The sequence below is a fragment of the Haemaphysalis longicornis genome, unplaced genomic scaffold (genome assembly GCF_048455015.1).
Source record: "Haemaphysalis longicornis isolate Haplotype H1 unplaced genomic scaffold, Haemaphysalis longicornis Haplotype H1 scaffold_88, whole genome shotgun sequence".
Taxonomy (NCBI): Eukaryota; Metazoa; Arthropoda; class Arachnida; order Ixodida; family Ixodidae; genus Haemaphysalis; species Haemaphysalis longicornis.
Genome location: NW_027526456.1, coordinates 508,455 through 530,914, shown reverse-complemented (window position 1 = coordinate 530,914; position 22,460 = coordinate 508,455). Strand labels below are relative to the sequence as shown.

Below are 22,460 nucleotides of genomic sequence, written 5' to 3'. Positions count from 1 at the left end.
CTTGAATAAAATCAGAACTTTTGTTATTGGTACCTGTTGACGGTGTTAGACATCATAGCGTGTCGTTAGGCTTAACGTCGAATGTTGAGGCCTGAAGTTAGGTAACCTTCTCGTTGAGCCTTAGGACATTCCAAGCAAAATCATACCATTGTACATCTAGGTGCAGGTTGCGGTTGACGACGTGACATTTCACAGGTGATGACACAGACCCGCGTCGCCTCTACCTCCTCCATCCCCTTTTTGTTACGCTAGAACCTTGAGAACCTTGTGCAAGCGAGTTATGAACAAAAGTACCGGAAGCCGAAAGCGACACCATTCTCCACATCTCGCTCCCATGCCGGTGTTCTCTTCACGTGTCTTAGCCTGCCTCAGGTTCTCCCCACGCGCTGTGCTCGAGAGTAGCTTAATTCATACACAGCCTCACCAATTTAATTGACGCACGAGCATACGCGGAACTGCACGACGTACATTTGCCACACTGCTGCGAGCAACGCGTCTTTTAAGCGCTAACCACATGTAGCGATTTTTCCAGCGACGCGACGAGCGACGCGACTAGGATCCGCAGTCGCTGAACCGAAGTCGCTCGCCGAGGCAACCACATGACAGCGACGGCTCGAGCGACTGAGGATGGCGAATGTCGCCGCACTGCGCATAGTAACGCGCTTGGTACGCTGGTTGTTTGCAAACATTTTTTTGCTGTTCATTTGTCATAAAAAGCATGGCTAAAAAGTATTACACCTTTCTACCTTGATTTTTGCACTTCATTGGATCTCTAAAACTGGTTTGGGTTAGCGATAGCGCACGCTTTTCCTTCTGCGCCTCGGCTCTCGGCTCCAACATGAACGCCGTGAAGAATTCGTTTTCTTGACGTCGTTTTTCCCACACGGGTCTCACCCAGTGTGTGCGGGAGCCTTCTTGCTTCTGCTTCAGCGTGTACACAAGCTTTGCCACGCAAAGCTTTCATTGCCGCTGCACCGCAAACGTCGACTGCGTGGATTTGCAAAATCTCCCCCCCCCCCCCCACCCCCCGTTCTCTTCCATAACCGGAGGTTGCGTGCTTACGTAAGGGCTCTCCTATTGGCTAGTCACTGAGGCCACTTCCGGGAGGCGAGCGACTGTTTCTGGCGGCCCAGAACCGAGCGATTCGATGAGCGACTTGGTCCGCGGCGAAAAGTAGTTCGTCGCTAGTCGCTTCGCTCCCCAAGTCGCTTGCAAAATCGCTCCATGTGGTTGGGGTTTTAAAGTCGGCTGTTTGCACCACACGGCAGGTTTGCAAAGAAGCCAGACACAAAAAACACGAGCCATTGTGTCGATTCTACCCTGCGTAGGCGGATTACCAACGAAGCTTAAGTGACACAGAATCTTCAACGTCGTACATTAGATGGACAGCTACAGAACACTCGCAAAAAATTTCGGATCCATCGCAAAACACACTATTCTACTTTGTTTATACGGACGCCTTGTTTTCGCTCACATATGTATCGCAATGGCTACAAAGTAATTTAGGGTTTGTCTCGGGCAATGCCCAAGGGGGCGATGCTGGGTTTGCGGTCAAATCGCGCATTTTATAGGTTGCTCAACAAATGTACGGATTGTTATAGTACACCCGGACATCGCGGGGTAATAATAAATCTATCTATTTGGGCATTTCACTGCACTGCTTTGTTCGTTTTGTTGCGTCAGCGCGCAATTCCGAACGGTCTAGGGTTCTTTGCTTCACTTCTGGGCCTGATGGGGTGTGCGCGTGTGTTTTTTAACCGGAGCACCGCTTTCGAAGATGTGGGTCCTGGAACCCGCCGCGGTGGCTCAGTGGCTAAGGAGTTGTGCTGCTGAGTCCAAGCACGCGGGTTCGATTCCCGGCCGCGGCGGCCGCTTTTCTGATGGAGGCGAAAAGCGAAAACGCCCGTGTGTTCGAGATCACGGCGCAAGTTAAAGATCCCCAGGTGGTCGAAATCAATCCGGAGCCCTCCACTACGGCGTGCCTCATCGCCTGCGTTGCGTCGGTGCGTTAAACCTCATAATCAATCAAGAAGGAGTAGAATAGTCTACCTTTGTCATAAACCACGTATTGGTATACATGTAGATTATTCGTAGATGCGTCAACGTAATGCGGGAACAATCGTCGCATATGGGTTCCTTCTTCGTTTGCGGTTTGCATCTTCGAAGGTTTGACGGTCGATTAGACGCACCTTCAGCGAATATTTTGACGCAGTTTTGATGTCATAAAGCTTTCGCCCTTCCCGCAGCTTTCTTTTGAAAATAATGGTGATTTTTTTAACGTATTGAGGGGCACAAGATTGCTCCAATAAACTTTAGTCCTCCTACAACATGGCGTCACCTTTGGGTCCGTGACAATATCGACATTGTGATACGCCCTGTAAGTGTCCAAAAATGCTACCCTCGACTCTATGCACCGGGCCCTTTCCTCCAGCACCGTCTACCGAGTGGGTTGTCTCGATCCGAATCTTGAATCCGGGACTTGTGCGACCGGACCAAGTCGCACTTTTCATATTAGGCTTAATTCGTACGGAAGGCCGGTAATTTGACCTTCAAGCCGACGAGGGATCGGAGGGATCGATGGTGTGAGAGATTGGAGGGAAAGGCTATCGGGACGTGAAATGGCTAACGGGACTATGCTACCGGGACGTGAAAAGAAAAGCTCCAGGGTGGGGTTTGCCCAAAGCTATAAGAGGCGTACCCGCCGCTGTGGCTCAGTGGCTAAGGCGTTGCGCTGCTGAGCACGAGGTCGCGGGTTCGATTCCCGGCCGCGGCGGCCGCTTTTCTGATGGAGGCGGCGAAAAGCAAAAACGCCCGTGTGTACGAGATTTCGGCGCACGTTAAAGATCCCCAGGTGGTCAAAATTAATCCGGAGCCCTCCACTACGGCGCGCCTCATCGCCTGCGTTGCGTCGGCGCGTTAAACCCAACAATCAATCAATCAACCATAAGAGGCGCACCCCAAAAGTGCCTTCCTCTTGCCGTTCGGCCGCACGTCACCGGAGCAGTGCGGGAAAGCTCGTCTCCGCTAGCTGGGAACGCCGGTGCATCTTTTAGAACTTCGAAATGCTTAACAAATTACCCGAAATTTTTCGAGTAGTGCTACTAGATTCGAATCGCGAGGTTCACGATAGAATAAAAACACAACTTCATGCACATCCAAGCGGGATGCAGCAGTGTTTCAGCTGTAGCTGTGAGTGTGGAGTTTGGCGGCATAACAAGCATGCACCAAGCTAACCCTGCACAGCAGTGCACCAGCCATCATTACTGGCAGTGCAAAACTGGAAGGAGCCCTCAGCGGTATCGAGTGGACATAAATTCATTTGCACTTACAACCTATCAGAAGTGTCTAGGTGCCTCTGGACCTTTGCATTGATCCACTCGGATTTCTAATCCGCAGTCTACTGGCCACACGGCCGTTGACCTGGGCTTCGACTTCTCGTAGCAGGCACTGTGCTGTGTTGAGGTGTCTATCGTTAAGCTCCTGAGTCCTGTGTGCATGTTATTACCCGCTCCTGCTTATTTTACTCGAGTCTCTGTGCAGCCAAAATTAAGAGGTCGGATCCGCCATAGAATACCGATCAGCTCTGCACAGTGCACACCAAGCTGCTTTTGTCGCTTCCCTGCATCCGGCAAGACTTATCTGAGCATGTGAAGTATTTGTGCACAGTGGCTTCAACCACAGTGGCAACCCTCCCAGGAGGAGGAGGAGGATAAACTTTATTGGGAGCATCGTAATGTGGTGTGGGGCCCTCATTCCAGGACTCCATTGGAGACCCCTGCCGCTACGGCCCTTTCCACCAGCCTAAGCTGGGAATCGAGACCGGAGCTGGACAGCTCCTTCTCCCACTGCTCACGGGAAGGGTGCGCGATTCTTGGAATTTCGGGGTTTGCCGAACACTCCCATACCATATGGTGCAGGGTGCCCGGGGAAGCGCAAAATTTGCACAGCGGGAAGTACTGAGCGGGATGGAGCAAGTGAAGTTTTGACGGAAGTGGAGTGGATAAACTTTATGTAGACGAGCTGCCACCCAGGAACAAAATCTAAATCCAGCAAGAAATTATATATAAACTGAATTTCTAGCCAGAAGTTCTCCCTATTTCTGGCTAGAAGAAATTTCTGGTTCAATAGTCCAGCTAGCTAATTTCTAGCTGGATTTAGATTTTGTTCCTGGGTGGCAGCTATTATTCCAGCTAGCATTTGTCAGTCCAGCTGTAAGAAAAAAAATCCTACAAGCTGGAAATAATCGTCTCTAGCTATCTAGGAATTTTTCTAGTTAGAAGTTCTCGATTCTAGCTGGAGTCCATAAATCTAGTCAGAAATGAAGTTGGGAATTATGATTTCTTGCTAGAAATGTTCTTTCCATTTTCACGGGGGATATCCTTTTTTTTTTCTCTCTCTGCTCTATCTCGTTTTCTCCACCTGTCCAGTTGGTTGTGGTAGAGTGAGTGAAAAACTTTATTAGACGAAAGGCCATGGGGCCCTGGGGGGGTAAGGATGAGGGGAAAAGGGGAACGTAACAACTCTCACAATGAACACAGTTGCAGTCTTGGCGTCCTAATCACAAAATGAACACATAAAAGTCAGTCAGTGGCACTAAAATGCACAGCTCACACTTAAATGTACAGTTCACACTGTAGACAACGCGGTTCACACTGAAAACAGTGCACGCTGCAGTCAGTTCACATTGTAGGTAGAACGGGGAAGTCTACCAGGTGTACTCCATAATTTTTGCATCTTCCTTTTTTTTTTTTTTTTGCAGCAAGTGAGCCTACTGGTGAAGTCAGTTCTGCTCGGTCGGTTGAGAACTGGCAGGGTGACTTTTGCTGGAGAAATTGTTCATTTGGTGCTTTTTTGCAGCTCCAGTGGAATAACTGGGATGGCAGGAGGGAAGGTACATCTCCGCACAGTGTTTTTTGCATTTTTTGCTTTATCGTTTGTTTGTGTTGTGGTTTCCTTATGCCTACATATTTCCTTTCTGCCTAATAAAATTCAACGTTACACCAGCGGCTGTCCTACATGCTTCTTCTCTACGTCTCCATGTCTTCTGCTGGTTCCATTCATGAAGAGAACACAGACAACCATGCTGCTGAAGTGAATTTTATTCCACTCAAAACGAAAATTACAAGGGGAGTGCTGGAAAGAGTACAAACAGTAGAAGCAAATGTACAACTTTTCGCGAAGCTGCGCCAAAATTTTTTGCAAGCATTACCAGCGCTGCGATTCAAATTTGGTTCCACTGGCTGAAGCAACACAACAAGTACTGCTGTAACAAAGGCGAATTCAGACAAACCAGACAGTTTCGACGTTAAAGACCAAATTTCGGATGGGGACATTTTAACTTCTTACCACATTTGGAAGAATAGTGCCCGGGACCGCAGATCAAACCTTCACTGAAGTGATTAGTGGGGAAATTCCTTATCTGGCTGCTATTTACCTAGAGCATCAATAAATTTCAAGTATTCAGGACTTCCAATCACAACTTTCCAACAAGTTTCCGCATAAAATGATTGGGCACCTCATACCATAACGTGTTGCTCACTTCGGAAACAGTGGTGAGTTTGACTCGCATGTGCCTCAAGAGGGCACTTTCTTGCTGCAGCACTTTCCATGGGCAGGTCATGAAGTTGGTTTACCATTCTGCACACCGCACCACACGAACGAAGACTGTAACTTGCACTGGTTGGACACAGCTCAGGCAGCAAGACTTACGGTAAGTTATGTCCAGCTTACTTAGCCAGGAACGAGACCGGATGTGCCGAGGTATGCCGAGAGCTGTTCCGTGTGTCAGTTCATGCAACCGCGTCTTGGCTAATGCAGTCTGTTGAGAGCAAAAACCCCGTAATGTTGCAAGTGGTTACTTCCAACATTATGGGTTCCTACACCGGCAGCTTGCATGGCAACTGTCGTGACCAATAACTTCACGGAGAGGGTTGAATTGTTCCCGCTACACACTGTCAGTGCGGCTTCCCTGCGCAGCGCATCACTGATAACACCACTTTTTTCACGAGCATGTTGTTTGAGGACAAGTCTTGTAGGAATGCAGCACAAGCATACCACCACCCTTAGCACTAAGGAAAACACAACAGCATGTGGATCGCAACTTTGACTCAATGCTAACAGTTTACACAAAGCAGCACAATGAGTGGGAAGCAGAGTTGCTCGGGATCACACTCGCCGCTGAAGCCAGTGTTGAAAAATCAACCGGGTTCATGCTGGCTGCTCTGAATTAGAATCGAGAGATGTCAGTTTTTCTTGACAGGACTGGAAGCGGTTTCAAATATGTTGCTTCATGGTGAGACGCTGAGGGTATTGCTCAGGAGCATCAAGCTGTTGCTTGTCTCAATCAGTACAATCAGGGCCGCTGTGATGTCCCTCCCGTTCCCGGCTGGCAACGTGGTCTTCCATTGCACCCACCCACTGAGCAATGCCCCAAGGTTTGTCACGTCGCTAGTCCCTAAAAGAGAGGCCCAATTACTATAACTGAAAAGCCCTCGTCTCCAATATACGTTCTGTGCAACTGCAACACAGGTAAAGTTGCTGGTCCAGTGAATGTGTCAGACTTGAAACGGCACCAGGTACACTAATCTTTTTCTAGTGCCGCCTTTTAATGCAGGACACCTATTTCAGCACGTTCGCATATGTTCATGCCAAACATCAACTTCCGAGGGCACGTTACTTTTTTTCCCTTTTCAATTTTCTTTTCTTTGAGAAGCAACCATGCTTGTCTTGTCTCGTGGCAGTGCATACTTCGAGGTGTCAGCACCCGATCAGTCACTGCCCCGCCATTTCTCTTCTAGGCCTTATTCCTGGACCGAGACATCCAGGAACATCTTTCCAATACGAACTGTGCACTGAAGGTATGAGGACCTCGCTTCTTCCGATGAAAAGCACATCAAGGTGATTAGCGTCAGCTGCTTTGGCAGGAGCTGGGCAGGCGTCATGTGACCGGGCATGGTAGCGTGGTGTACCCAATAGCTCAGAGCAGGAGAGAAGCGATTGGACAAAGGGCTGTTATACGCAACGGCAGCAGCAGTGGAATAACTGCAGGGTGGCAGGCACTATCCGCGCAATGTCAGTAAGGAGAATATCTCGCCAAATCCACGACGGCCAGAGAGAGCAATGTTATGATGTGGATGTCTCCTGACACAGTCGAGCTGTAGGCCACGTGGTGCAAATCTCGTATTGCCACCACAAAGTCCGTACAGAGTCCTGTAGCTTGAAGAAGGGATGACATTAATGCCTGTGGCCCATCCAAGATGGTATGGCTGTGAACCCCACTAGTAAAGATAGCAGGGTGTTTGACAGACGCAAACCTGAGTAGCATCTGCAGATTGATCCACATCACACCACACACAAGAATGGCGACTGGTTGCACGCTATACAGAGACTATTTACACAGCACATGGTTGCAACTTTTGTTCATTTCATCAATACACAAAAGAACAATCAGAAAAATAAAAAAAATGGGTTTAAAGTTTGTGGCTCGGAACAGAGTGGGTTAAGACAAAAGTCGGTGCGAGAAGAGGGCTCCACCTCACTCTTCTGTCTAAAGCGTGAATACTACGCAGTCAGAAATTTCGTTCACGCTTTCAATGCTGCAACGTCTGAGTCACATCTTGCACCTTACGTGTCGGCCATCAATCTTTCGGCCGGCACCAACTGCCTTGACATCCAACAAGCCATTCGCAGTCGGCCAATTAGGTATTTCCCATTTATGCGCTTGTCACACACTGCTGAAACATTGGTCGTTTCACGCAAGCCAAGTATGGCGAACTAAAACCAAAAACTGAAGCATACACACATAGGTCACGGCCTTGATAATTGAGCTGATCGTGTGTAAGTTGAGCAGCCTTACACCGGATCGTATTTAACTTATAGCATTGCCTTGTGATGACACACATGGTCAAATAAATGCTTTCCTTTACGATCTCGCAATGCACCACTGCACAGAGCATGAACAAGCTCTCTGAAAACAACTTGTTCATTTCCTTTGTTTGTCTTCGGTGCAAGTTCAGTTACATATTTTACAAAGTAGGCCTACTCATAGGTCAGTAAGCCTATGGGAAAAACAAAATTACACAAATATGAGCAGTAGTCCCATGTGCCTAAGTAATCAACAACTCCGACCTTTTGGCAAGGGAACATTTAACACTTTCCTACCCTGTACGCGAAATGGTTTACAACGAAACAAGGAAGGATACTTGGTCGCTCTTTTTACGATGATGTGAAGATGAGTCATGGCACAGGAGAGGCGCGATCCAAGAGCTGGCCAGCCGTTCCACTCCCATGCTTGGCTTTCCACTTCTTTTCAGCAGCACATCACGCATTGTGCGCTCATCCAGCCGAGAGGCACTAAAGCACCCGCACAATCACGTTAAAATCAGCCACGGGACCATTCGACAAGAGCTGTTCACCACCCGCTTTACACAAGAACTGAAGCTGAACAAGGCAGCCAAGCAAGTATGCACACAATACAAGTAGGGGTTGCTTGGTGAACAAAATGGTGATGTCGCCAGGTGGTGAACTGCGTCGTCCCGTCTGACCGAGACCTTTCTTCCGTCGTCGTGAGCCCACAACACGGGCGTCAAAAACTTAACTCGACAAAGCCACTGGTAACGTGTAAGTTCAAGCTCTTAGCAGTCACATAACAGGTGATTCAAAGAGCTGATTTAAAAAAAAAAAAAAAAAACAGGCCGAACGTCGCCTTTCAGGGCTTGGCGACGGTGGTGGTGGGTTTCTTGGGCAGCGTTCCGAAGGCCGATATGACTGTAGGCCTGGACGCGACCGCGGGGGCCAGGACTGCCGCAGCGGCGGCGGTGGTGGCGACGACGGGCCTGGCGACGCCCAGCACGGGCTGCGAGCCGCCCACATCCCACTTGCTCTTTCGCGTCTCGGGCTTCTTGGCCGTGCCCGTGATGAACTCGACCTTGGTCTTCTTCTCGCGTTCGCGCTTGTCCATCTCTTCCTTCTGGCGCCGCGACAGCTCCTCGTAGTACGAGTCGGGCCCCCAGCTGTGCGGGTCGTACGTCTCGGGCGGGTAGTTGGTGCCGAGCTCGTCGATTCCGCAGTACGCGATCAGCTTCTCGTAGATGCTCGGGTTGCGGAAGTCCTTGCGCATCTGGATGGACGCGTTCATGTCGCGGCCGTCGCGAAGCTTGCGCTCGTACAGCCGCGCGATCTTCTCCTGCAGCGCCGGCGCGCAGCGGCCCGGAGGCTCGGGCGGCAGGAAGACGCCGTTCGGCCCGAGGCTCTGCAGGCAGCGGTGGAAGGAGACCGGGGACTCCGGTCGAACGTAGAGCACGCGCCCCGACTCACCGCCCGCAGGACCCCCCATCAGCAGGTCGGTTTCCTCCTCGTCGGTCGCGCCGATCACCATGTCCTCGTCCTCGTCTTCGCCGCGATACGAGACCAGGGGCACTCCGCTCTGGGAGTTCGGCGTGCTCTCGATACTCGGCTCCTTGCGCTCTGCGACCGCTTCCACGGACAGTGGAGCCATGTCGATGTTCTCTGAGTCCGAGTCTTGCTCACCTTCCGAGTCGGTGTACGTCTCGGTCAGCGATGCCAACGCCGTGGCCTTTGAAGGCGCCTCGTTGTTCATGGCGAAAAGAGTGGACACTACACGACGGAACAGCCTTAGAAATGTAACGCCGAGGTACGTACGTAACGAGTCATTCCCGATATTAGGGAGGAATTACTCTTTTGGGGCTAAATTAGTAGCAGTCGTAGCAACATGCGACAAAAATTCACGACTGTTGCCACTGGCTTGGCTACGCTTACGGCTAGTATCGGCTGCGCTTAAAGTGCAAGCAGACGACGCCTGTTTTTTTTTCTCTTAAATATCTATTAGAACTTATTCAAGTTAGATATTTTTTTAAATCAGGCAATAAAAAGTTGCCTAAACTGTAATTTATTTCTTTAAAAATACTGGGAAATGCACTTTTTGGTACCAATCATAGAGCTACTACTAACTACCAACAGTAGGTGGTCCACACGTAGTTGTCCAAAAATAACATGTCACCACTTACTAGTTAAAAGAACTAGTTTACGGCACACTTTGTTGGGAAGATGCGATTTTTTTCCTCCCTGCTAGGCATCTTTTCTCGCTCTCACAGGCTTAGAGTTCTCACAGGTAGGTAAATTTTATGAAAACTGTTAATTAAAGTAGCTGTTTATTATAATTATAATAGTTCATTTCGGACAGCGCTAGAAGAGAATGAAAAAGAAAGCGCGCATGCGCAAGTGCCCGCACTTTGTCTTGCTCTTTTGTCGCTTCGGTCCTTTGTTTTACCATCGCTCTAGCCGTCGTCACGGTATCACGTGACCTCCGGGCGTTGTGTTTTTTGTGTACACTTTTTTCCCCCGTGTGCATGTCAGGGATTTCATGTCAGCTGTTTCGCCCGTGGCGTGCTGGCGTGACGCGCGAAATTTTCGCGCTGCCTAGACCTGCCTCGACGACGGCGCGGACGTTGTACGGCCTTCCGCATTGCGCGCCGCCATCCATGGTGAGTGAGGCGAACTCCCTCTGGAGCCCGAGCGAGAGTCGCACGCGCGTCGGATCTATGGTCGGAGCTCGCGCAGTGTTCGTCCCTGGGTGGTCAGCTGGCGGCCGCCGCCGCGGCCTCGGCGATCAACATGGCCCAACGCGTTACCATCTGGGACACCGTGGTGAAGGAGTCCGGTGAGGCGCAGCTGTTGCCACAAAATAACACCAGCTGGTCCCTTTCGGCGACTAGATCGCGTCGCGAAGCGTGCAAAACGCCTTGGGGCTGACCCCTGTCTTGGGGAGTCTGTCACTAGGAACCCTTTGTCTCGGTCGGATACGTGTTTTCTTTGTTCGTACTCGGGTGTTTCGATGACACTTGAAAACCTCATTACGCCGCACGCTTCAAATGGTGCGAGTTTCATCGATGCGATATGAAAAAAAAAAAAAAAAAAACAAGCCTGCAATGCCTGTTTCGCGCAGTGTCTTTTTTTTTTTTTTTTTGCTGTTTAAGCGCTTTTCTTGTTGAGCGAAAGTGTGCCACGCTTTACCTACCCTGCTTCGGGATTCAAGAAAGGAACGTTAGCTTACCGATATTGCCGATTCGAGCTAATGCGTCCTTAGCACTCAAGTCGCCGTCGATTCGGTGCTCGCGCACACTTTCGCAATAGCTGAGGAAATCTCCGATGATTCAAGGGTCGGTGGTCATTGTACGCACACAACAAAGGAACACCGAGGTCGTTGCAGGTGTTTCGGGGCGCTTCTGTGTTTGTAAAGCGCACTTACTGCTTGATTTAGGGTGCGGTTATAATTGCGTCGCTTTTCGCCGTTTTCATCGCAGTTTTATTTTTGTTTGGAGGAGGAAAACATCACTGTCATTCACATGAACGGAGGTTTTGAAAAACGTGGATATGAAAGAAGGTAGAGGTAGAGTGTCTCTATCTAGAGAGCTAGCGAGAGAAGGTATTCTGCAGAGCACTACCCTTTAGCAGGTGTTGGCAAGTCCAGTGCAATATCACACAGGCCATTTTTGTATGGTTCAATCGTTGTAGACGTTAACGGACTCTGGCATTAGAAAAGTCTTTTCAAAGCTTATTCTCAGCTGCAAATTTGCTGGCATCGTTCATTCGTGACAAAGTGGTTAGGTAATCGTGACTTCCTTTTATATCGCGTATCATACAGTAGGAAGATATATATGAGATTCTGGGACAGATTTCAAACCAGAAGTAAGCACTGGCTGGCCAGCTTGGATTCATGCTGAAAAGGTCCACTACTGGTTGGTGATGTTCTTAAAACACAATCACCCTTTTAACTCGGCAGTCTCTGTGCAAGTGACGCAACAAGAACCGGAGACCTGAATTGATTGCGATGGACTGTTTATTTTGAGCAGAGCCCCAGCCTATTTCAAGAAGTTTATCACAGATGCAACCACCATCAGTCATACACACAAAGAAGAGGTCCACTTATCTACAAGGGCACAATGCATGCACGAGGCCAAAGCGGTGCTGTTTATAGATAACCATTCCAAACTCCCAGCTCCTTGTCGCAGGAGCTAACACTGCTAGAATTTGTCCGGCAGACCGTTGGCACCACGCCAGGCCTGCATTACTCCTGGAAGACTTGCCAATGAGGAAATCCACTGGCCCCCTTGGAATGATGTTGCCTCAGCAAGAAAGGAAAATCATATTCTTTCTCTCTCCTTGTCGCTAAGCAAAGGCAGGTGTGTGCTGGTCCTACTTCATCTGACTTTTAAGGATGAAAATCCTTCCAGTGTTTCGCATTTTTGTCTCACAGCCTTAAGAAACGGTGTTTATTCAAGCTTGCATTCGCACTCGCAAGCCATGTAATGGTCCGACAAATGCCTTCTTAGCTGTCTGTACCTATTTAGTTGGTGGTGGTGCTACGCCATCAGCCGTTCCTATTCAGCTTACACGGCTTTTCATTGGAAAGTTGGCCTTTCTGTACTGTTTACAACTCCATGAAAGATAAAAACAGGAACTGGTAAACTAAATTTGACCTGCAGTCAGTAAACTTGGTCATGCCAGATTTTTTTTTTTTTTTTTTTTCCCGGTTTTAGCAGCATTGTTTTGCTGCCTGACTTTTCAGAGTCATTTTTTTGTTAACAAGAAACAGCTTCTTCATTGTGCTATAATTGTGCTCTGCACCAACTAGATCAGTGGTGTGCTCTTTTCAAGTGCAATTATATGTATCCTTAATTGATCTTGAGAAATCTTAGGGGGAGATTTGGAGGAGTATTCTACAAGTATGTTTGACTGAATTGAAAAACATGCAGTCAACTGATGACAGAGCTTTGCAGATGACTCAGCGGCAAAGCAGCTAGCTCTGAGGTGACGGTTGGTATCCCTCAAGGTTCAGTGCTGTTTCCTCTCCTTTTTAACGTAGTGGTAATGACAAAAGGATGGCTAGTGCTTACAGTGCGCAGGTGAAAAACATCCTCTGTTGAGTGTCAAGAGAGAGCACAGAATCAAAGCCTGCAGTTTAAACAACCCACATTACAAATGACTGCCAGTCGGTGCAAAGGGGAGGCTTAGCGAAAGAGGTCATTAGCCATAACTTGAGCAGAACGTCAGAAATTAAGGGAATTTTAGCAGCAAACTCAAGCTGCAAGGGCTAGGCCACATGACAGCAACAAAGCCTTCCATGTCATGTGCAACTGACAAGCCAAAGAACAGATACAGAATTATGTCAGAGAGATTGGCTTTGGAACGAGTGCATCCAAACGATTGTAAACGCATTGACATTGGCGTGAAAGCCCGAAGGAAAATTCAACGTAAAAATTTGGGCTAGTTGGTGAAATGAGTTCGACATGGGAAAACGTGCGACAAATGGGGACACAAGAAAGGACACTTATACAGAATGGAAAGATTGAGTCAGCTTTGGTTACTACATCATGAGGATGAATGATTGTTTGTGCAACAACTTGAAAAAAGAAAAAAAAAAACAGCATGCAAATGTGACAGACCAATAGTGTGCAGAGGTGTTCTCTGAGGAGAGTTGTGGGGATAGAGGCAGCTCTTGTGGGGTTGCACTGATGCACACACTATCAAACAAGCAAAAAACCCTTGGCTATTTTTTTTTTCTTTTCCCCTGATAGATGCCTTATGTCATAATGCCTACATTACAAATATATGTTAACTCTTGCTTCATGGAGAAACGCGAGAAGGTCCGCTGGAGGTCAAGTCAGTGGTGGTCAGGTGGGTCTGCCAGGGTGGAGGCCTGTGCTTCGAAAGGTGTCGCATTCTTGCCTCTTCCAAGGGTGATGTTTGAATCGAGCGTCCCCGGAGCGATTTTATTTCATCAAATGTAAAGAAGCGACACTTCCTGCACGGCACAGGGCATCCATTAAACCTGGTGACAGGCTGCAGAGTGCACCTAAAGCAATCTAAAACACACCACACTACTGTTATTTATATAAAAATGGGTACGAAGATTGATTTAGAACATTTTTACACAAAAATCGCTCAACAACAAAGCGTTTCGCCACTTTCGCAATTGAGATGGGAAGACTAGGGAAACAGCGGAGCTGGTGGTCGTCACTGGCTTTAACTTGGCTTTTGTTAGGTCTGCCCCTTTATTAAGAGAAAGAAGGGTGAAAAGTGGTGTTATCTCCATGCAAACTGAGTGAAATCAAAGTCTGCAAGTCTGAAGTCAACGCCCGTGCTACGAACCCGAAGGAAATAATGTGCTTCCTGAATGCGATGATAACGCAATTAGATAGACGGCAGTTTCATAACGCGAGGACCCGAGGTTTGATTCTGACCACGGGAGGTGTTTTTCCTTGAGGCACACTCTCCGAAACCCGCTCCTTGCCTCCTCGCCACTTTTCCTCGCACTTCTAGCATTTTTCCCTCTCTACTTCGCCGAGCACAATTTGGAGCTATTAGGTAAATGTTTAATTAGGTAAATTAGGATGACTCGGCGAGTGATGGAACAGAAAATGATAGGTGCAACATTAAGGGAAAACAAGAGAGCGGAGTGGGTCAGGGAACAAATGTGTGTTGAGGACATATTAGTAGAAATTAAGGAGAAGAAATTGGCAGGGCATGTAATGCGAAGGCAAGATAACCGTTGGTCATTAAGGGTAACAGAGTGGATCCCTAGAGAAGGCACGTGTGGCAGGGGGCAGCAGAAAGTTAGATTGGCAGATGAGATCAAGAAGTTTGCAGGGGTAAATTGGTCGCAGTTAGCACAGGACCGGGATAAGTGGCTATCTATGGGAGAGACCTTTGCCCTGCAGTGGGCATAGACGGGGGTGATGATGATGAGGTAAATGTTTATCAAAGTCCAGTTCTTGTCCCCCGGGTACCGCAGCAACACGCTTTCCGCTCAGCCTTAGTGAAGTAGGGGTACCTGTGCCGCCCAAATTCTGTAGTGGAGTTCCTCAACTGGCGTGTCTCTCCCCCCGCAGGTGAGTTCCAGAGGGCGAGGGCCGGGGGTGAGGAGGCTTCCCTGCTGGGCCCCCTGATGGAGCTGCGCGGGGGGCGGCAGCAAAAGCAGCAGGACAAGCAGCGAGACCGGCTGCCCGTCATCGTGTGCCCCTCGGAGCTCGAGTTCTACCTCGACCAGCAGGAGAGCCACAAGCAGGTGCTCACCATATACAACATCAACGACTTCACCCTGCACTTCGTCCGTGAGTCCCCCCTCTCTGCTTCTCATGTGCTGTTTGACAGAGAGAATGTTCTTCTCATCTCATCGTGCTTTTCTGGCAAGAAGATGCAAGGCGTGTTTGCAGGGTGCCACCCACTGCTTTCAATTAGTGCGCTCCCGAGGAACTAAAAACGGCCACTGTGTGAGAGCAGCGCCAGTGGCAGCAGCGGGCTGCACCTCCTGCCATCTGGTTGTGTGAATGGGAGTCTGAAGAAGCGACTATGAAATCTCAAAGATTGTCAGCTGCGTGCTCATGTCAGAGTCGATGCTTTCTTATTTTGTTCGAGAGCTTCCACTCGTCACCATGCCGCAGCACCACAATACCCAGTATTTGACCACAGTTGTTCAATTTTTGTGATCTTGCACCCCCTTTTCCTCCCCTTTATTCCCAAAACATCCACCCCTCAAAAACTTCTGTGGAGAACCGTGCATGTTATCTAGGCTTCGCTATGTTTACATCACGGACCAAGAGGCATAAATAAAAGGCAAAATGGTCTATTGCAGCAGGCGTAGGCAAGCAACCAGATAATGTCCATGAAAATCAACGTGGACTGCAGATCTTTGTTGCTGCGGCGCCTTGGGAGGGGGCAGCAGCACCTGATGGCCGAAATGATAGTGGGTGCAAATAATTCGGGGGCAGCACAGTGAAAATGTCACTCGCAGCAGCCATTTTAGTTTCTTCTCCTGCAAAAGGTGCTGCTGGCTCAACCTGGGCAAAGTGCTGGTGACGTCATCTGACTGCCCCCGAAGGTGTTGTTTCCCCTCCTGCCATGTTTTTTACTCTGTGGTTTACGTGAACTGGCTCTTATTCAAAGCTTTATGCCTCACATTTATTCGGTTTACGTCTAGGGGCTTTTCTTTTGTCCGCACACATGCTCGCCCCCCCCTTCTTTGCACTACATAGGTACAAGTACAGGGGTATTTTTAAAAAATTCTGTAGCTATGTTTTTTTTATTTTTAATTATGTAATTTAATTATACAGTTGAACACGGATGCATCGAATAATTGTCTATATCGAACATCCCCCTGGAAATCCCATGCAAGAGTATAGCGCGCTGTACGCGTGTATCAAACTCCCGATCATGGCGAATTCGATATATCGAACGCTGAGCAGCCAGTGCCCCTGCAAGTGCGCATCTGCTGATGGGTGGGTGCGACGGTGATGATTTCTCGTGGGCGCTGCCACACTCGGTGAAGAGGAGGCAGCGTTGCATCGCTTGAATCATAGAGTTTCATACTAATATATACTAGAGGGAAAACTGGTGCCACTGTCTAGGGGAGCCGCGCTTCAGCGACCGTGCCGTCATGTACCCGGCAGGTACGTTCCACTCGTCCTCGCCATGGCTCATGAACAGGCTGAAACGTTGGCTATGGCTGCAAAAAAGCAACAATATTACCGTACATGGTTCATAAAACTCGTTTTGTTATTATAAAATTGAACCTCCAAATGTCAGTAGTTTTTTAGAAGCTTAATGTACAATGAACAAAAAAAAAATGTTACTTTTTTTTGTTAATTTTGGCTTCGAGACAAAAAAGAAGCCGTATGGCTAGCTAAGCCAAGCAGGCGAGGAACGTCGCTAGCAGCAATGCCCACCGCCCACGGCGGCCCGCGACTGCAGCGACAGATTTCCCTCTAGTATATATTGGTATGAAACTCTATGGCTTGGATAGCCTTCAGCACCTGCTGCTCGCAAACTAGCATGAAGAAAGGGCAGCCACATGGCAGGGAGAATGCGGGGAGTGATTGGGTGCGAAAGGCAATAAAAGAGGATGGGAAGCAGTCCGAGAGCGCAGCATTTTTGAGAGCGATGCTGCGCATAAAACCTGACGTAAAGATGAAGGCACCACGGCCCTCCCGATCCAGAGCGTTCAGGTACTGAAGACAGCGGAACTGAGTGCCTTAACAGTCAATTTAGAGAGCTGTCAGCATTCCATTATGAATGAGACACAACGGCATACGACTTTATAAGTGCGGATGACGATGTGCAGGCTGCGGCGGACATATCACCGATGCCGAGGCAGCGGACCCGTCCTACTAGTGGCCGTGACAAAGTTCCCAACCACCCACTACAGCCGAGCTTGCGTCATTGTTCAGATTCGCCACTGTTCTGGAACAGTGCACAACGCCTGATTTGCTCATTCGGACCGCGTTCGTAAGCGTGAAGACAGTGGAGTGAACTTTATGACACAAAAGGCAGAGCAAGCGAATCTCCACTTTATTCATGTTAAAGGGACCCTGCAACACTTACCGTCGACTACTCGGAATGTATTTTGGGGTAAAGTCTATTGTCCCAGCAATCTCCTCCCGCAAGAATTATGAAAATCCGTTCACTATCACCGAAACTACGCGCGATGAAAAATCGCACATAAACGTTCCCTCTCAACTCAACCGCGGACAACGCGATGAAAGCTGCGCGCTCTCTCCCGGAGAGGGGGGTGGCATGCGGCGTTTTGTTCGGCGGCCTTCGATATGTCACAGGCCGGGGAGTTTCGTCCTTTTCCCCGCAACATGGACGGGTCTACAAAAAAGCAGGCATGGTGGCCTGCTTGCAAGCAAGCGCTCAGGCTGGTAGGGCGTTTTTGGAGCAATAAACGTTTGTTGTCGGGTGGGCTCGTTGAAAGTGGAATATTTAGTTCATCACTCAAACTCCGCGCGCACTCAAAACAAAAGAAACACCAAAAGCATGTGGACAGGTTCAGACATAGAAGAGGTTCATACACAGCGCCGACGACGGCTGATCGTCACAGGAAATGCCAGAATTTTGCCGCAAAGTTGACCAGCGACAGCCAATAGGACAGCCAGGAGAGCCATGGCCCGATTGACGTCGCAGAGGCTATGCCAGGGGTGCATAATGAGGAGAATTGAAGAGAGAGCGGTTGGTTTTTCCGCGTCTTTCACAGCGATTTGTGCACTTACCGCTTCACGTGCACGTGTAATATTTGGCTCGGGTGTTCCTGGAGGTCTAATCTAAACGTCGCGCAGGTTTACTTGCACTGCACGAAGAGTGTTGCAGGGTCCCTTTAAATAAAGTACGGTGGTCGTTGTGCTGTGGTTCGAATTTTCCGTGCTGTGAGAAACAAATTGCTTAGCTGCAGCTTGTCACAATCTCGGAAAGATCTCAGTGCTGTGCAGAGTTATCAGATAATCTTCAGACAGCCATATTTTATATTTCGAATTGTGGATATATCGAACTATTTTGACGTCACCTTTGAGTTCGATATATCCGTGTTCTGTTGTATACAAAATATTTTAAACACTTTAATGCCCAAAAGAATTTTTCACTGACGACTGCAAAAACGTTTCTATGATCTAAAAGGACTTCAGACGTCACACATATGAAGTCAGAAAAAAGTTAAGTTAATTGGGATGGACACAATGAGGTGTTACTGCTGATCAGCACCGGGCACTTGCTGCTCCATATATTAGTTGAACAAGACTGCTATCTTGATCAGCATGGTTTATGGTTCAAGTGGAGACCGTAAACATAAAGTCAATGTAATAAGAGCGATCATTTGTAATAGCAACGAAATTGCACAATTTCGCTTAACTGTCATGAGCCCATCGAGCCACCTGGCCTGATGCGAGTCAACACACATAAACAAACCGGATGGTTTTTTTTTTTTTTTTTTTTCGGGGAAAAGTTTGTGCTGCCCTCTCTTTTCCACTTTTTGAGGGCCTTGTTACCTTCGTCTGTCAACATATGTCGCTAAATGTTCAAACCCCCACAAAGACCCGGAGAAAAACAAATGTTTGGGTTTTAGCAACTGAGCAATGCTGGGCACCAAAGGGGTAAATATGCCACTGCCGCACGTGTTAGCCAAGTGCTCACCTGCGCGGCCACAAATTTCAACAGAAAGTTCCACAGCACATGAACAGAGGGGTCCAACTATCCTTTTGCCGTCGCGTTCTTACAAAGTCCTCAGCATCCCCCGTCTCGCCGTGCACGATAGCATAGGCAGAGTACGGTGAATGTTTGCATGACCCTGTGCTCACTGCTGCTGCTGCTGTCTTCCCTTCCCTGGTGCAGTGCAGTCCAATGCGCCTCGACGCTACGCTGTCCCGGAGCCCGAGGGGGTCATCTACGCACACTGCTTCGTTGACGTGTGAGTAGCATCCATGCTGTCGACACCCTCCTGCTCTGTACTTGCTTAAAAGAGGGTGTGCCTTAAAGAGGCCATGCTGACAAAGTACAAATTTGTTTTATTCGAAAGATTTCATGTGCCCCCAGCGCTTGTCCGGATGCAAACAATGTTTTGTTAATCAATGTAAGTTAAAATTTTGATTTTCCCGCTAAATCGTGTGTTTTCGTAGTCTGTAATGACATCACAGGAGCCAGCCACTCTGCCGCCGATTGCGAAGCCTTGTTTACCGTTAGTAAACCTAGATGGCACCACCATACCGCAGCAAGCCGTTTTCGGCCTTTGGTTTGTTTTTGACCCTATTTGAACCTGACTTGTCTTTGTTAATTGGCGTATTCATAGGAGGTTTTGGCCGTTACTACACCAGTGTGGCCAATCCTGCTCTGGTGAGGGAGTGCATTACCGGTGATGGTTGCCGGGGTCAGGCCGCACCCCAAGCCCCTTTGTGCAATTCCATCAATACGCGGATTTTTTTTTTTTTTTAATCCGGTGGGAATTGTCCGGCACCGGGATTCGAACCACGGTCCTTCTGCACGCGAGGCGGGTGTTCTACCTCTACGCCATCGCTGCCTATTTAATCAATAAGCGTAAGACAGCAGACATACGGAAGTATAATATGGAGAGGATCGAATACGCTGTAAAGAACGGAGGTAGCCTGAAAGCAGTGAAGAGACGTCTTGGCGTGGGGAAAAATCAGATGTATGCACTTAAGGATAAGCAAGGCAATGTCATCACAAATAGAGATAAAATAGTGACAGTGGCCGAGGAGTTCTACAGGGATCTGTATAGTAGCCGGGACATACAGGATAATGCCGAACGAGGCAGTAGTTCAGCGGTGATAGACATCCCACCAGTAACGACCGAAGAAGTAAGGAAGGCTTTGAAAGAAATGAAAGGGGGCAAAGCACCTGGTGAGGATCAGATAACAGCAGACCTCTTGAAGGATGGCGGAGAAATTGTAATTGAAAAACTCGCAAACGTGTATACGCAATGCCTAATGACCGCAATGGTACCGGAATCTTGGAAGAACGCGAACATCATTCTAATCCATAAGAAAGGCGACATGAAGGACTTGAAAAATTACAGGCCGATCAGCTTACTGTCAGTTGTCTACAAGGTATTTACCAAGGTAATCGCTAACAGAATTTCTGCAACCTTAGATTTCAGTCAACCTAAAGAACAAGCAGGGTTCCGTAAAGGTTATTCAACAATGGACCATATTCACACGATCAATCAGGTGATAGAGAAGTGCGCTGAGTATACTGAACCCCTATATATAGCCTTCATAGATTATGAGAAAGCATTTGACTCAGTCGAAACCCTAGCAGTCATTCAGGCATTACGGAACCAGGGGGTAGATGAGCATTATGTAAGAATACTAGAGGATATCTACAATGGGTCTACAGCTACCATCATCCTCCGTAGGGAGAGCAGTAAAATACCTATAAGAAAGGGTGTCAGACAAGGAGACACAATCTTTCCAATATTATTCACAGCATGCTTACAAGAAGTATTCAGAACGTTGGATTGGGAACAGGTGGGAGTAAGGGTTAATGGAGAATACCTCAGTAACCTCAGATTTGCTGATGACGTTGCCTTGCTAAGTAACTCGGGGGACGAATTGCAAAGCATGCTTTCCGCACTTGGCGAACAGAGTAGAACCGTGGGCCTGAAAATTAATATGCAGAAAACTAAAGTAATGATCAATAACCTCGGGACAGCACAGCAGTTTGAGATAGGTGGCGAGGCAGTGGAAGTAGTAAGCGAATATATCTACTTAGGCCAAGTTGTGACCCCAGATCCCAACCATGAGGCAGAGATAATTAGAAGGATCAGAATGGGGTGGGGTGCATATGGCAGACATTCTCAGATAATGAATAGCAGCCTACCATTGTCGCTGAAGAAGAAAGTGTATGACAGCTGCATCTTACCGGTACTCACCTACGGGGCAGAAACTTGGAGGCTCACTAAGAGGGTTCAATTTAAACTGAGAACGACTCAGTTGGCAATGGAGCGGAAAATGATAGGTGTAACATTAAGGGACTAGAAGAGAGCGGAGTGGGTCAGGGAGCAAACTGGTGTTAAAGACATATTAGTAGAAATTAAGAAGAAGAAATGGACGTGGGCAGGGCATGTAATGCGAAGTCAAGATAACCGCTGGTCATTAAGGGTAACAGAGTGGATCCCTAGAGAAGGCAAGCGTTACAGGGGGCGGCAGAAAGTTAGATGGGCAGATGAGATCAAGAAGTTTGCGGTGATAAATTGGTCACAGTTGGCACAGGACCGAGGTAATTGGAGAATAATGGGAGAGGCCTTTGCCCTGCAGTGGGCGTAGATAGGCTGGTGATGATGATGATGATGTCTTTGTTCAGGGAGAAAATAATCGTTTTGTGAAACATAGTGCTCGCTCGACAAATATAGTCACGTAATAGACCGTTGCATGCGTCTATTGGCAAGTGTCGTCTAACACGACCCCAAAGCCCTGCAGTCCTGTGCAGCTAAACCAAGCATAGTGCGCGCAGTACAAACAGCAGTACGCATAGGTACTTGTATGTTTACGTGTGCTTTCGTAACGTCCACTGTTTATCCCACCATTCTTACTGCTTTAAAAAAATGTGCCCTAAATTTAAGCGCGAATGGCTCGTTTGGCAAGCTTATAAGCTCTGCCTAATTTACGTTTGCTTTTGCCGGCCTCCGCCAATCGCAGAGCTGGCTGGTATAGCATCTTAGGTTCTGTTGGGGGAAATGAGCTAGTGGGTCACATGGCCATTCCCTTTTTTCCTACATGTGTAGCTTATTTGATTGAAGTTTACGTTAAAAGTGGCTTCAGTATGATTCTAACGAGGCAGTCTTTTGAAGAACCAGACTTGTGTTTTCTCTGCATGGCTCCTTTAAGTGCCCCATTCTGTGAAAAAGTGCCGTTGTTGTCCAGTCAAGCAAATGTAAAGAGTGATAAAAAATGTGATCCGATGGGATTTAAACCCTGGTCGACACCGAAGCAGCCCAGTGCTCTACCAACTGTGCTATCCCAGCACATTGTGAGTGCTAGGACATAAATCGTCATCGTTGTTGTTCTTCCTTTCTTCATAGCACATGCCCACTTGGGGGATTGGCCCTTGGGGGATTGGCCCGGCATTGGGAGCTTTGAGGGGATGATGGGCCCACTCCGCAA

At 48.3% G+C, this 22,460-nt stretch overlaps 2 protein-coding genes across 4 annotated transcripts in view; one reads left to right on the top strand and one right to left on the bottom strand.

Moving 5' to 3' along the window:
• Positions 1–5,081: 5,081 nt before the first annotated feature.
• Positions 5,082–9,767, bottom strand: LOC144150980 (SAP30-binding protein). Its single transcript, XM_077682281.1, has one exon. The coding sequence runs from the start codon at positions 9,596–9,598 to the stop codon at positions 8,708–8,710; it is 891 nt and encodes a 296-aa protein (XP_077538407.1). The 5' UTR covers positions 9,599–9,767; the 3' UTR covers positions 5,082–8,707.
• Positions 9,768–10,365: 598 nt separating this feature from the next.
• LOC144150983 (uncharacterized) overlaps positions 10,366–22,460 on the top strand; it is a 34,060-nt gene continuing 21,965 nt past the window's right edge. Inside the window, exons 1-3 of one of the 3 annotated variants that reach the window (XM_077682286.1) lie at positions 10,366–10,502; positions 14,910–15,131; positions 19,177–19,252. In XM_077682286.1, coding sequence (XP_077538412.1) covers positions 14,966–15,131; positions 19,177–19,252 — 242 coding nt within the window. In that variant the 5' untranslated portion in view covers positions 10,366–10,502; positions 14,910–14,965. Of the gene's footprint in view, positions 10,679–14,909; positions 15,132–19,176; positions 19,253–22,460 lie in introns of all 3 variants that reach the window. The other 2 variants (XM_077682284.1, XM_077682285.1) reach the window with 2 other exon arrangements.

Coding starts and splice junctions, on each gene's coding strand:
- LOC144150980 (XM_077682281.1), bottom strand. CDS start 9,598: ATGAACAACGAGGCGCCTTCAAAGGCCACGGCGTTGGCATCGCTGACC.